The sequence below is a fragment of the Anneissia japonica genome, unplaced genomic scaffold (assembly GCF_011630105.1).
Source record: "Anneissia japonica isolate Jap-2015-1 unplaced genomic scaffold, ASM1163010v1 scaffold287810_len224585_cov203, whole genome shotgun sequence".
Lineage (NCBI taxonomy): Eukaryota > Metazoa > Echinodermata > Crinoidea > Comatulida > Comatulidae > Anneissia > Anneissia japonica.
In genome coordinates this window covers 148,716-162,565 of record NW_022734652.1, presented here as the reverse complement: position 1 = coordinate 162,565, position 13,850 = coordinate 148,716, and the positions used below count along the sequence as shown (strand labels likewise).

Genomic DNA, 13,850 nt, shown 5'->3' with positions numbered 1-13,850 from the left:
GACCTTTCTGTCCTGTTTTGTAGTTTTTAGATCGCTCAATTGTTTACATGCACTTCGCGAAAATCTAGCTTCACGGTGTCAAATAAGTTGCTGACTTCCACACACTTTTTTATTTCGTCATCGTAAACATGTGTGCTCATTTTAACAACCGGCGTTGGTGGTAGTTCGTTGAAATTGAATTAATAGCGACTATTATAGCAGAAATAGAAAAGATTGAATTGTCAATAAATAAATACAACAAATCTGATTTTATTATTAAGAACCCAAAATATTACAAATTATTTCTGAAAACCAGACTAATGAGACTACTTCGATGCTGTTGTTAGCATTGTTGAAGTACGTTGTTGCCAGCCAGAAGATGATAATGGTGGTACAATACAACAAAGCTGGTTTAGATGCCTACGTTACATATTCGTGTCCTTGTAATCCGAGCCGACTTTACCGTTAAGCAAGTTAATTTACCGTTATTCTAGTAAAGTTAAGTCACTTAACTTAAGTGACTTAATTCCTTTAACTAGCTATAATTGAGTGGTTCACGTCGAACTTTTAACTAGTTAAGTGGATGTATATCTAGATAAAAGTTCGACGTGAACCAAGCTATTAATTTGCAGAGTTGGACTATCAGCGGATATCAGCAGGCATTTAACACCCGTTAGAACTAGATCTGGAAATGGCCGTTTCTGGATTTATTCTATGTTAGACTCCACAAAATACCGGAACGTACCCTAATTATCTAAAAATCTTCAAAAATGCCCAATATAATAACTTGCGCTTGTGCCGTATTTAAGCGTGGAGGAATGCGTGGATTGGTGAGCGGTCACTCAGTATCTTTAGCTTCTAACGCATCCCATCATTCCTCCAACCGGATTTACTTTCACAACTTGCAAGTGAGACAATAAAAAACAGTAAAAGAGTAATGAAAGTGTTTGCAGTATTAACAAAAATGAATATATTGAAAGAATAAGGTGATTTATTAAAGTGTCTTATTCAAGGACACAAATGAAGAGAATGATTGGAAAGGTTCAAATCGTTGTCTCCACAAAGCCCAACTTCATACTGCTGGCCATGGCTTTATGAGTTAAGTTTACTTGGGCATGTGATCAGTGATGCACCCACGGATGTGGAACAGTGGCTAGCCAGCAGGGAAAAGAGAGGCACGACAATAATCTTTCAATTTGGATAGGTAAAGACCATTGTCAAGGCAAACAAAATTGTATTATGCATGCATACTATGCATGATAATTTGTTTTAAAATAATTTTTGAATTCTTCCTGCATGCAGAGGGATTCTCTTGACCGCAACTGGCACCAAGTGTCCATGCTGACTTCTAAAATTTTAATCATAAAAAACTGGCGTCAGTAAAAATTTGGTGAGCAAAAAAACATGACTAAAGTAAAGACTCTACTCATCAATTGCACATGCCTGTTTCAGCAACTTGTTTTTACATGACGACATGCCACTTCATTGATTAATTTGTTTTTTGTGTATATTATCTAGAATGGAATATTTCCAAGCCATTAAAGAAATGAGATTCTTACATAGTAGGTTTTTTAATCAAAATACAAAAAGAAGCACACACTCCATATTTTATGCGTTAATGCAGCAGAATTTCACATCGGCTATGTTCACACACAATCGCTAACCATTACAGTTGGCATTATTACGATAGATATTTCCAAGGTCAGCTTTAAGTTCAGACGTGGAATTATTGATCTAGATAACTCAAAATGATGACATAATTTTAACCAGAAAATGATCGGTCAGTATTTTCTACACATTGCAGTGAAAACAAACTACTAACTAAATGTCCTACGTCCTTTGCAGCCTGTGTTGTATTCGTTGTTTCATAGATATCCATGGACATTCTTCCAATTTTACCACTTATTCTTCTAAAGTTTGCAATAGATTTTAGCATGGTTTAAATAATTAACAGTTAAATCGTTAATTTTTTAATACCATGCTTCAAAGTCTACAGAAGTGGTTAAACATGGTTGATGACCAGTTGAAAATTGCACCCATGTAAGCCTTTGTTTGCTGAAGCAAGGGCATTGGTCAAGGAAACAGAGGCCCTTCTTCTCTCATTCAATTAAAATCTTTAGGCCCATACTTTAGGAATTAAAAAAACAGGACTGAATACATATGAACAATAAAATATACTATATATGCAAGGACGGCCAAAACATTGTCAATTTTTGTTGATTTATAACAGGAAGAAGTAACAGGAAAAAGACACACATTACGACAATATTTTGCTAGCAGTGCAATTTTATTCCCTGAATTCGACCTCAAGGTAGCTTCCTTATGGGCTAACAGTACACTGTGGGTGATCAGTCAAGCGCGTAACGGATTTGGAACAGTTCATTTGTAATTTAGGGGGTTTCACAACTACAAATTAAATGCTATAACATTTTCATATGGACTTTCAATTTTTATTCTAAACAACATACATAATTATCTAAATACCATTCAGTATCACATTTCTTGAGTAAAAATCTTTGGTAGATACAAAACAGTTTTATTTTTACCCTCAAAAGAAGACATATTCTACCCTGCTTTACAGTCTTCACCACTCACATGTACATAGTCATGTACACATAAGAAAATGGAACCGTCCATCTCAAACCAGTGAACCGCTTGAAAAAATGGGGTGTTTTACAAAAACTGACATTTATATACTGCTCGTACTAAAAATCTATATATTTTTACTGCATATAATTTACATCATTTGAATCTCTATCCTTTTCTTTTGCCTATGATCATAACTTTAGTGTTTAAAAATAAGGATAATTTAGTCATTTTATCTGTTTTTCCAGAGTATATTTCAAGCTCTGCATCCACGTGAGCGTCAGACTGCCATATGCTTGTAATGCTTAAGCATATGGGGAGGAGTTTTGGATGATTTTCATAAATCTGATTGGTCTGATAAAACTACTCAACCGATCAATCTTATATTTAGAATACAATTAGAGAACAAAAAGGCCTTTCGAATGGACTTTTCTCAAAAGAAATCGGCCCACAACTTTCGTCTGTAGAGGGATTTATGTTAAAGACAGCTGGGATATTTCGGCAGATTTCACTGTTTTTACGCTGAAAAAATACACAAGTGGGTTTGATAAAAATCAAAAGTCCGATAAAGGTGTTAACATTACACTTATAAATTTGTAATTGTTGTAATTATTTTTAAATTCCAATCAGTTTTATCTTTTCCCAAAAAAATTCGATGAAGTATTTGCGAAGTTATTACAAAAAAAAGTTGAAAAATGACCAAATTTAGTGGTTTTTGGCGACCTTCACTGCCGTTTTATCGAATTTAGACACGAAATATTGTCGTAATGCTGGGAAATGCTAACACCTTATTGGCGGTTTAAAAGAACAAGGTCAAATTGCTAACCATTAGCATTGCAATCAAGATAACCAATCCCGATTGGTCTATCAAGATTGCAATCAGGCATTCTCACACACGCTGTGATCAGTTAGGTTAACGGTTAGCTTCTATCAGGATCTGAACACTTTAGTGTGAACCAGACCAATGTAAAGGATACTTGTATTAATCCTTTCCAGTTGTATGGTGTCGCGACGACGCCCTCTTCGACCATACTTTACAACGAGGGGCGTCATATGTATGCCCTGTATAGCTTTCATGATAATTATTTTATAGCTAGGCTGCCCTCTATAGGATTTTTTTAGTGTGATGTAGGAATATTTCTATAGAGGGCCTCCTGTATTTAGACCAAATAAAATGCCTGCACCCAGTAAAAACCCGACATTTAGTGTACATGATGTAATTTCCCAGCTTTGGTACAGCCTCAGGCAATGGTAATGAGGCAGACTGGAAAGGGTTAAGATTTATACAGGGAACTAATTTTACTTTAGAATCATTAAGTAGATTAACCTCATCAGATTGAATGATGAAACTTTTCTTTCTCACTTCCAAAATCAATCTAAATAATTTAGAAAAGATTTGGGTTGAAAAACCTACTTGAATGTTCATAACATGCTACACTCAAAAAAAAAACAGGGAAGTGTACTTTCAACAGACTTCTCAGAATGTAGAAAAAAATATCTGAGAAAGAATTAATATTCATACTTCCTATTACAATTTGATGAGTTAATATCTACATTAAAGTAATTAGTTTTACCAGAATAGATAATGGAGTATAGTTCCAACTAAATGTGTCCCATATTCCTCATTAACTTAAGATCAAAATAATGGTTTCATTCAATGAAAAAAAAAATGCTCAGCATTTTTGCTCCAATCGGTAAATTCTGTGTGCAATTTTAGCGTTAGTCGTAACTGTGCCACTGTGAAAGAGGTACAAATATTTAAGTTGTTGACAACTTTAGATGAGTGTATAAGACAAACAAGATCATCCTCGATCATACAAATTAGATTTTCATTTGATGAAAAATATGACGTTTTATTCAACTTGACTATGCTTCACTGATTTCCCTCTTTCAACTCATAAGGTTTCCTATCACAATGCACTTGTAAACTTAAATTGTATAAACATTAAACATATTTGGCAGATAACAAACTTTATTTGAGGGTGACTCTTCCTGTTGTCTGGTCTTGCTGAACCCGAAGGCCATTTTCAGGGCCCCTCTATAAAATGACAAAATATAAATATATAGGCCTATGTATAACAAATATGCCATGAACAAAAAAAACCAATAATAAGAATAATACTGTAATTCTAAATATCTATAGTGCAAAATATGTGAGCTTTAATTAACATTAAAACAGAATACAAATAAATCAAGAAAACCTTGAAAATACATAATTCCATTTAATATTGCACTTTCTTACTATAGAATATTGCAAGGTTGTTAATGCAATGTAATTCCACCTAGTAAAATTGCGGACCACAACTTATTTCGAGGCAGAGATCTCCCTTGTCAGCTAAATAATACAATATTAGTAAAACTAGAGAAAAATACAATAATTATAGGCCTACCATGTTGTGGAAATAAACTGGGAAAAAAATTATCAAATGACTAGTCCATAAAGCCAACAAAATATCAATTGACTATTTCTACTATGTTAATAATAATTAGAATATTTATAGATTTTAATGATAATTATTGTAATATATTTAATTATTGTAATGAAAAAAAAATTAATTAATAAATTTAATGTTAATAATTATAATAGTTATAAATTTTAATGATTTTTATTGTGATTTATTCAGATGTTTGCCTGTCTCTGATGCTTTGTTTTAACCGGTTGTTTTAACCTCAATTGCTTTTAGTGTTTTTTATTCCTATTAATGTTCTTGTATCTGTTTGGTTGTCCTCCACTTTCCCCTGTTGTCCCTCTTTTTTTAATTGTAATCGAGATTTTATTTTCTGTAGATTCTTATATGGTAATTTTTAATGTTCAACTTCGATTTGTGCTGTATAAGATCAAATTGTAATAAAGTATTATTGTATCGTATCATACTTTGTTTTATTAGGTGATACGCTAGCGTATCACCTAAAGTTGTTCTTATAATTTTTCTTCTTTATTTATTTAACATACTCATGCAAATAAGCGCCCGGGCGCTTAAAATATTTGTTGCACTTTCTGAGGGGCGCTTATTCAAACGGGGCGCTTATGAAAACAGTGGAAATTGAGGGGTCGCTTATGGAAATAAATGAAAATCGAGGGGTTTTAATGGGAAATTATTAAATTCAAGAGACACTTTTTGAATGAAAAAAGATTATATAAGGACATTATGAATGGTGGTTAGAAAAGATAATCATCCAGAAAAGATAATCGTCCAGATAACATGGCTCATGACAAGAATGCGTGAATATTTACATAAAAGCATTGCAGATGCAATTAGTGGTGGTGGGTAGTGGTTAGCTTGTTGGCCATCAGCCGATTGAGATTAGCAGGATGGTAGGATCATTGTATTTTTTCTTGAAAACTCAGATGAGAATGTGCTAAAGGTCGGAAAAAGAAAAAGAGGAGTAGGACTAGGCATAGACAAATATGTAAAAAGAGTTGGAACTACTGTATACTGTCTGTCCAGGGATCAGAGCTCTCATCTGTCAAAAAGAAATATCCTCATTTTGATATTGACCGAAGCAGAATGAGTTTCCAGTCTACAGCTCAAATCATGTCAACAACCACAGTCCCAGGATTATTGACTTGCTAAAAAGCAAATCTTTTGAGGGGTGCTTATTCGAATTAGAAGGGGTCACTTATTCAAACGGGGTGCTTAAGGAAATTTTCATGTTATGAGGGGCGGTTATTCGAGAGGGTTGCTTATTCAAACGGGGCGTATAATCGCGCGAGTACGGTATTTATTCCTCCTTTTTTTTCTTTCTCCCATTTTTTTTTTTCGCGGCTATTCTCAAAAAACGGCACATGTTCTATCCTTGTTTTTTGGCCTAGCAGATAGATCTACATCTGAAGTTGTGCAGGTGACTTTTTGTGTGACGTCATCGACGCGCCATCTTGTGAAATGTTATGATTGATCATAAATTCCTTACCAAGAGGTATTTTTCAATTAAACTTGACACAAGTGTACTTCAAATGAGGGTCAACTTTTTGTACCGTACTCATCAACGTCTGCGCGCACATCATAGCATGCCCATATGCGTGGGTTAAAATTTTAAAATGCTCAAAATCACTTTTTGACTAAATTAGAGCAAGTTTCAGGCCATTTTGAGCATTTCTAATTTTTTTTACTTTTTCGTTCAACGCGCACATTTCACATGCATAGCATGTACGGTTTTTTTTACATATTTGGGTTTCTGACACTATATTCACAAATTTCCATTCTTTTCAATGATTTTAGGGCCAATAACAATTCTGTATGTGCGTATCAAACATACAAATCCATGCGCACGTTTGTGTCGACATACAGTGAAAAGATGCCAAAATCATGCCTAATTTTAATCAGTTATAGTTCCTTAGGATGCATGATGACCCCCTATTTTTATTACATATTCTGAAAGTACTTGAGTTGTAGATATGATTTTATAGATCATTATGGCTGATCAGACATTGTGACGTCACCATATTTCCATCTAAATTGAAAATACTGAATTTTTATTTATGACGAATTATTATACTCATTTGAGCGTATACGGTAACGCTTATCCTTGATCGATCATCTCCCAAGTTTCAGTATATTATAGCTGAGACAATTTTATTTCATAATTGTGCCTTCCATTTTCATTTTGATCATTGTCAAAATGAATGTTTTTTTTCTCACCCCCTCATTTTTTCCTTTCAATCTTTGTGAAATTCTATGATTCATCATAAATCGACCTCCGCCAAAGGGCGGCAGAGGTTTTAGAACGCTAACACAAGTATACTTCATATCAAGGGTCAAATTCATGTGCCGTTTATTTTTAAATTGTCAAGATCACCTTTTGACCAATTTAAAATACGTTTCAGGCCATTTTTGACACTTCAAAATTTTCTCACTGATAAAAACTATCGGATCCTGCACATCACCTAAAATTTGTCGATTACGAATTTCAATCTTATTATTATTTAGGTTGCACAGATTGATAAAGACTTCTATATATTTATAAATAAATTAAAAAACATGACAAGCAAACTGAAAATAAGTAGAGTGGAATTTTTGAATAACAAATTAGCTATAGAGACAAACAGATCTATTTATCATTCTTTGCCATTCAAGTGCCATTTATTAAATATACACAGAAAATGATCTTAAGGGAGCAGTCATAAATTGGAGTTTCTTTTTTTTCTTTCATTTAAAGTGTGTGATTAAAAGTATCTTCTTTCCATTTCAATTCTTAGTTTCTTAGAATCAATTTCAGAAATGGCTTTGACATACGAGATGGATTTACGCCATACCTTGATACTGAGTGATGCTATATAATACTTTTCTTCATTTAAAAAAGATATAATTTTACTAAAACACAGAATCATGTTACCAATATGGAGCCTTGCATTTTTGACACCTCTCTTCTATCAAATGCCATTTCAATCATTGTGTGGCTTTTACTTTACAACATGTATTTCATTTTATTTAATGTTTTTAACAAAATTATATTTAAGCTTTAATAATATAATTATATTATATGACTATAATAATCATTTTAGTCTCTTACTCTTAGTCATATTTTTAAAAACAATGTTCTCAAGACCTTTTTATAGTTTTTAATGTCTTTCCATTCCTCTTTTTTCGTCCTTGTTCCTCTTGGAATTTTATGTCTGTTATTGATCGAATAAATTAATTGAATTGAATTATTCACACTTTTGTACTTCAAAGAATTTACTTAGTTACTGTAATTATGTTTTCTTCTTTCTTTAACTCTCAGGATGTCAATTTTAATTTTAACTAACTTTGCTTTGGGAATTAAATCATTTAAATTATGGTAATTTTGGTACAAATTGTCAAGGGATAGGAGGATTCAACTAGCTATGTTCTGACGATCACTACTATCCGATGCAAGTAAATAAGAAATCCAGTCATGGTCTCATCAAATTCTATTAATTAAATCATTTAAATTATGGTAATTTTGGTACAAATTGTCAAAGGATAGGAGGACTCAACTAGCTATGTTTTGACGATCACTACTATCCGATGCAAACTAATAAGAAATCCAGTCATGGTCTTATCAAATTCCATCGTATGTCTACATGAGAGTTAACGGATAGTTACAGCGCTTATAGACTGATATAAAAAGGTTGAAGATTAAAGTAATTTCTGTTGATCTCATGGTCATGTTTCAATAAAACGAAGATGACGAAACAGAAATTACATTAGGCCTAGGCTAGGCTGAATTCAATGATGAGGGCCTACCTGGGCTATGCCTGCTTGGGTAGGCCATCCCAAACTATCGATAAACAATATATCGATAAATATGTAACATCCAATAGTTTCATCTTTGCTTGGTAGAGCATTCTGTAAAAGCGAACTAACAGACCCTCTGATTTCTTTACTCACCTAGCCTATAGGCGTGCTCACTTAGGAGATTTTTGGCAGCAGTTAAACCGAGTTACTACATGTATGAGTACGTTGTTCTTGTTAGAGTGAATGAATTGTAGTGGCTAAATAAGGCTACCGTAATTAGTTGTAATCTCAGAATCATGTATCTCACCCACGTTCGCCGTATTTCTTACAGCCGTATCTTTAGACACAGCAAACAAACTACCAAAGAATTTGTGGATTTCCCATGAAAATTGATATAAAGTTTAAACGAACGGTAATAGAAATTTATCCTGTAATGTTTTATTTGGATTCCCTTTGACAATTCTAAAGTCAAAAACAACTCAAAAAGGTAATTTCAAAGATGCTTTGGTTGATATTATGAATCAACTAGGCCTAGAATTGTCGCGAAAACGAGACTGTGGTCAAGCTACAGATGTTATTACAATCAACATGTGGTAAGCCAATTAATCAGCGGAGTGGCCTGACGTTCCTTCATATGAGAGCCTTCCCAATCCGGTGATTTGTCGGACTTAGCTTGCGGATTGAAGCACAATTGTTTTCAAGCAGGTGATCTCTTTCATATTGCTGGGGTGAGCCTCATAACAAGCGCTTGTTCGATAACCGTGAGTAACTTACACCGTCGGAACAAGGTTATACTACAAGGTTTTGTGTAGAGAGCTAGAGGCTATAGGGTACCGACACAACTTCAAATGCAAATTCAAATTACTTCTATTTTGCACATAAGCGTGGGTAGCCTATAACAATTTACACAACTCATGCATACTGTAACAAGTTTGTAGCGTAATTATAAAAAATACAATTAGACTTGATATATACATAGTTTGTCTACAAAATTTGTTTTATTGCTTGTTTTATATACTTATTATTTCAACATACAAACTGAACTAGACAACAGAGTGAGTTAAAGTATGTAAAAATCAAATATCATTTAGATTAAAATTACGTATCGATCCCTCCCTACTTAATATTTTTTCCCCACCTGGTGAACAGGAAACAATTATTTTTTTCAGGATGGCATATAAGTAAACTTTAACATAGATATATTTATTATTATTTAAAAAAATTAAATATTCCATAATATTTGGAAAGAATGTTTCTTCCAAATGGTGCACTAAGGTATGGTACAAAATGATATTATTGCTCAGTGTACTTTTGACTATTAACTGAACCACTCTCATTAGTATGATAAAATTTCATCCAATGCCACATTAGCCCAATGTTTAGCTGTTACTGTATTATTCAGATTCATACCTTTAAATGACAAAATACTAGCAAAAAAATCAATCAAACTTTTGTTTGTTCTGAACTTTGGAACTTCAATCACTACCTACAGTAAATGACAATTTTCGTAAGCCGGGCCTCACTGTGCCTGATGGTCATCGCGATTCGATGTAGAACGCAACGCCATGATGCACACACAACAGATCGTTTTTACTGACGATCCATGCAGACAGCCATTGACAATCAGCTGACAGCATCGCGTCGTTTAATGCTGACAGGGAGCGAAGTTGGATTTGTAACGACACAGCCAACGAATGACCGTATATGACCATTGTACAAAGCATTGAGTGTCTGGCACCAAATTAACATTTTACAGTATCCGATTAAGTTCTTTTTTATTCTGTCAATGACAATGATTTGTTCAAAGTCACTGACAGGAAAGACCTAAGGTGTTATTTTTTACTTTAAATTTATCTTGGAATGCTTAATTTAAAGCAGTTGTGCCAAAAGTAAATCCAGTACTGTATGGCTCTTAAGACACTGTTTTTCAAGTAATCTTAATGCTAAACATGCTTTAAGCATATAAAGCCAATGTTGTTTGCAGAATTCTTGAGTGTTATCTGCTTACCTCTATGGTCTTTCTTCCAAATCAAATTTAAGTCTTGTCAAATTTACATGTAGTTGAAGGTGTTCAGAGGAGGGTAACCAAATTTTATTCTCAATTTTAATAGTTTTGACAACTAAAGGCTTCCCTATATTAAGCCTACATATTTTCTAGATCGTTTACTGATCTCAGTATTCCGTGATATCTAAGTTCTTTCTCATTCTTTTCGAAATTATCTGTTACTTTTTCTGTTTTAACTCCTCACTTTCTTCAACATTCATCAATTTCTCTAGTCTTAAGTTTCAGATATTATTCTACAAAATAATGTACCATTGTAATTTGTACATAGTACTAGCCATTTGGCTGCACATTTGCATGTGCAGCCAAATTTGCAAATCTGAAATTTAGCCTACCATAACAAATAAAAAAAGGTTAGAGACAGATTCTGTTTGAAACAGTTTGTGATGACAAAATGTTATACTCAAAATATAATTTTTCATGATATTAAGATCTTACATAAGACACAATATAGGCCTACACTATAGAAAATGGTTTCATGCTCACAGTAAAGCAGGTGGTTTGTATCTAGAAAATCAAGCAACAAATTTAATTGTTCATATAGAAGAAGTCATATTACGGTAAGTATCAAAAAAGGCTTTTTGAAGAAAGGTGATTATAAATGAGTTATCAACATCAATTAAAATTACACATACGATACACGAGTAATATTTACTACAGACTACTACTATATACACAACTCAGATATGCTAATTTTCAAAATGTATGCCTTAGGGCAAATAGAAAAATTTATTACATTATCACTTCCGCCCGTGTCAAAAATTTTGAAAATATTGCATTATAAAGAAATGCTTACAAGTGCCTTCATTGTATTATTTATTCATAGACGCCACCCCCACCCCCATTCAGGGGGGGGGGTCTATTCAAAGCAGGGCATTTATTCAAATAAACAATTTAGTTTGAAAAATAATGCAGTTGAATGAGTACATATACTTACAACAATGAGATTCCAAAGTCTGGCTGCCTCAGCAACTGGTGTAGATACACTGCTACACCCTGATAACAACATGATCATCTGCGGCTTGTCATACAGCAGTTTGTAAAATATATTTGTACCAATGCCTGGATTGCACTGTAAGAAATAAAACAAAATATTCAAATTTTTTTGTTTTTTTAAAATTAAACTTATAGGTCATAATTTTTGTATTTTTGTAAAATTTAATTTTTTAACATCAAATAAGCAGATAATCATTATGTCTGTTATTAGATATTTAAACAATTTACTACACACTAAAATAAAAAACAATAGAAAAAAAGTAACATTATTATTTTTGTAAATTATTTACAGTTTGATATGGTAGATTGAGTCTGAAATGAAGTTGAAATGAAATGAATTATAATCAGTTTCTTTTAAATTATATAAGAAACAAATAGAGTGAATCGTATTTAATATAAAAACTGACAAGTGGACATGAAGCAGGCAGGAGCTCTGTACCTTAGAATTATATTTACTTGACTTTATCATAATGCTCTCACTGGGATCGTAGAGCCACTAAAAATCAATTTAGTTCGCTTTTTGGCAATCCTGTCCAGCCAATTGAGTTATTTTTCTCCTCTATGTCACTTTGTTTTGTCAGCTTTATTTTTCTTTGTAAGAAGAGTATTTGTATAATACTATACTCTTTTAGCAAAATTTCACAGAAACTAAATAAAAAAAAATTCAAAATATTGTACAGCATATGCAAAACTATACAATGACAAAAAATAGAGCTGGTTACAAAATACTGGTACAGTTACGAAAGATTATGAAATAGAGACGGTTTCAGTATTATCAATATTTCAATTCAGTAAAGAGTTGCATTAAAAATGGCAGAGTCACGTAACAAACTAATGGCATTTACTATTTATAGTACAACTTGAAATAAGATAAGCTTTCTGTAAATAGATAATCAAATTCCTAATAATTAGTAAAAAGAATCTTACTATTTCTATGTGAGTTTGCATCAGGAAAATATAGGAGTGATGTTTTGCACCACCTGACATGTTATTGTACCGAGTACTCAGTACGTCCCTAAATACTTTAGCATTTGCAGTACCTGCTGCTACTTGGGGATCGGATCCAACACTAGCCACTAAGCGCAAACTCGGTAGTCTAGTGGTTATGGTGCCAGGCTAGTTATCTTGATGGTCATGGGTTCAATTCCCACCCGAATCACTTGCAAATCACTTGCTCTTTTTCACAAGTATTTTGAGACGTACTGACTATTCAGTACGATAACCACGGCAGGTGGGGCAAAACATCACTCCTATGATAATCTTACTGACATGAAGCATATTTAACTAAAGCCATCAATGTGCTACAACAGACAGCAATGTTGAAACATAAAAAATGACATGCTACATTTGAAATGATCTTTTGAAGAACGTGAACCTGTTTTTTGTTTGTAATTTGCTATTTTAAGCCTCGTCTTATACACGGTAATGCTTATGGTCACACACCTCATCGTGGCATCGCCAAACGGGGGTACTTGCTTGTTCCACAAATGAAATTTCTTCCTATTGGATTTCCCTTTGAGTAGTTCCTGCATTGATATAGTTTCATCAATGCTAGAGTAAAAGAGAGGGTGAACTACTAATTTAAGCATCTGTGTCTACGTCAATAAACAGCGGTTCGTATTACCGTTATCTTGAAAATTTGGAATGTTACAAGTGTTGTTTTATACATTTCAATTATTATCATTATAATAATACATAATAATTTTATACATTATAATTATTATCGGGAGGGGCATAATGGAGATTGTTACCACACCTGAAGGGTTCCGCACCCCAGAGGACCAAGGCCATTCTAGCAGGCTCGAAAACTTTGCATCAATCGCACTCGTCGGACCAACGCCAAAGTGCCACAGAATTAGGCCTGCTTAAGGCCAAACGTAGGCCTACCTACGTCTACCTATTTAGTAGGAGGAGTCGTAGTGTTCGCCTCCCGGATCAAATCATCAAAGCCTATCATAACCTAGACAGACTACAAGGTTTGATCAATCGGAATCACTTTATTATCTTTTATCACCTTAATTGTAAACATC

General features: G+C 33.4%; 1 protein-coding gene across 1 annotated transcript in view; it reads right to left on the bottom strand.

The window, feature by feature from the left end:
- LOC117116433 (gamma-aminobutyric acid type B receptor subunit 1-like) overlaps positions 1 to 12,807 on the bottom strand; it is a 68,383-nt gene extending 55,576 nt beyond the window's left edge. The window contains exons 1-2 of the mRNA XM_033260470.1: positions 12,748 to 12,807; positions 11,762 to 11,896 (exon numbers count right to left, since the gene is read on the bottom strand). Coding sequence (XP_033116361.1) covers positions 11,762 to 11,896; positions 12,748 to 12,807 — 195 coding nt within the window. The remainder of the gene's footprint in view (positions 1 to 11,761; positions 11,897 to 12,747) is intronic.
- Between the last annotated feature and the right edge of the window lie 1,043 nt (positions 12,808 to 13,850).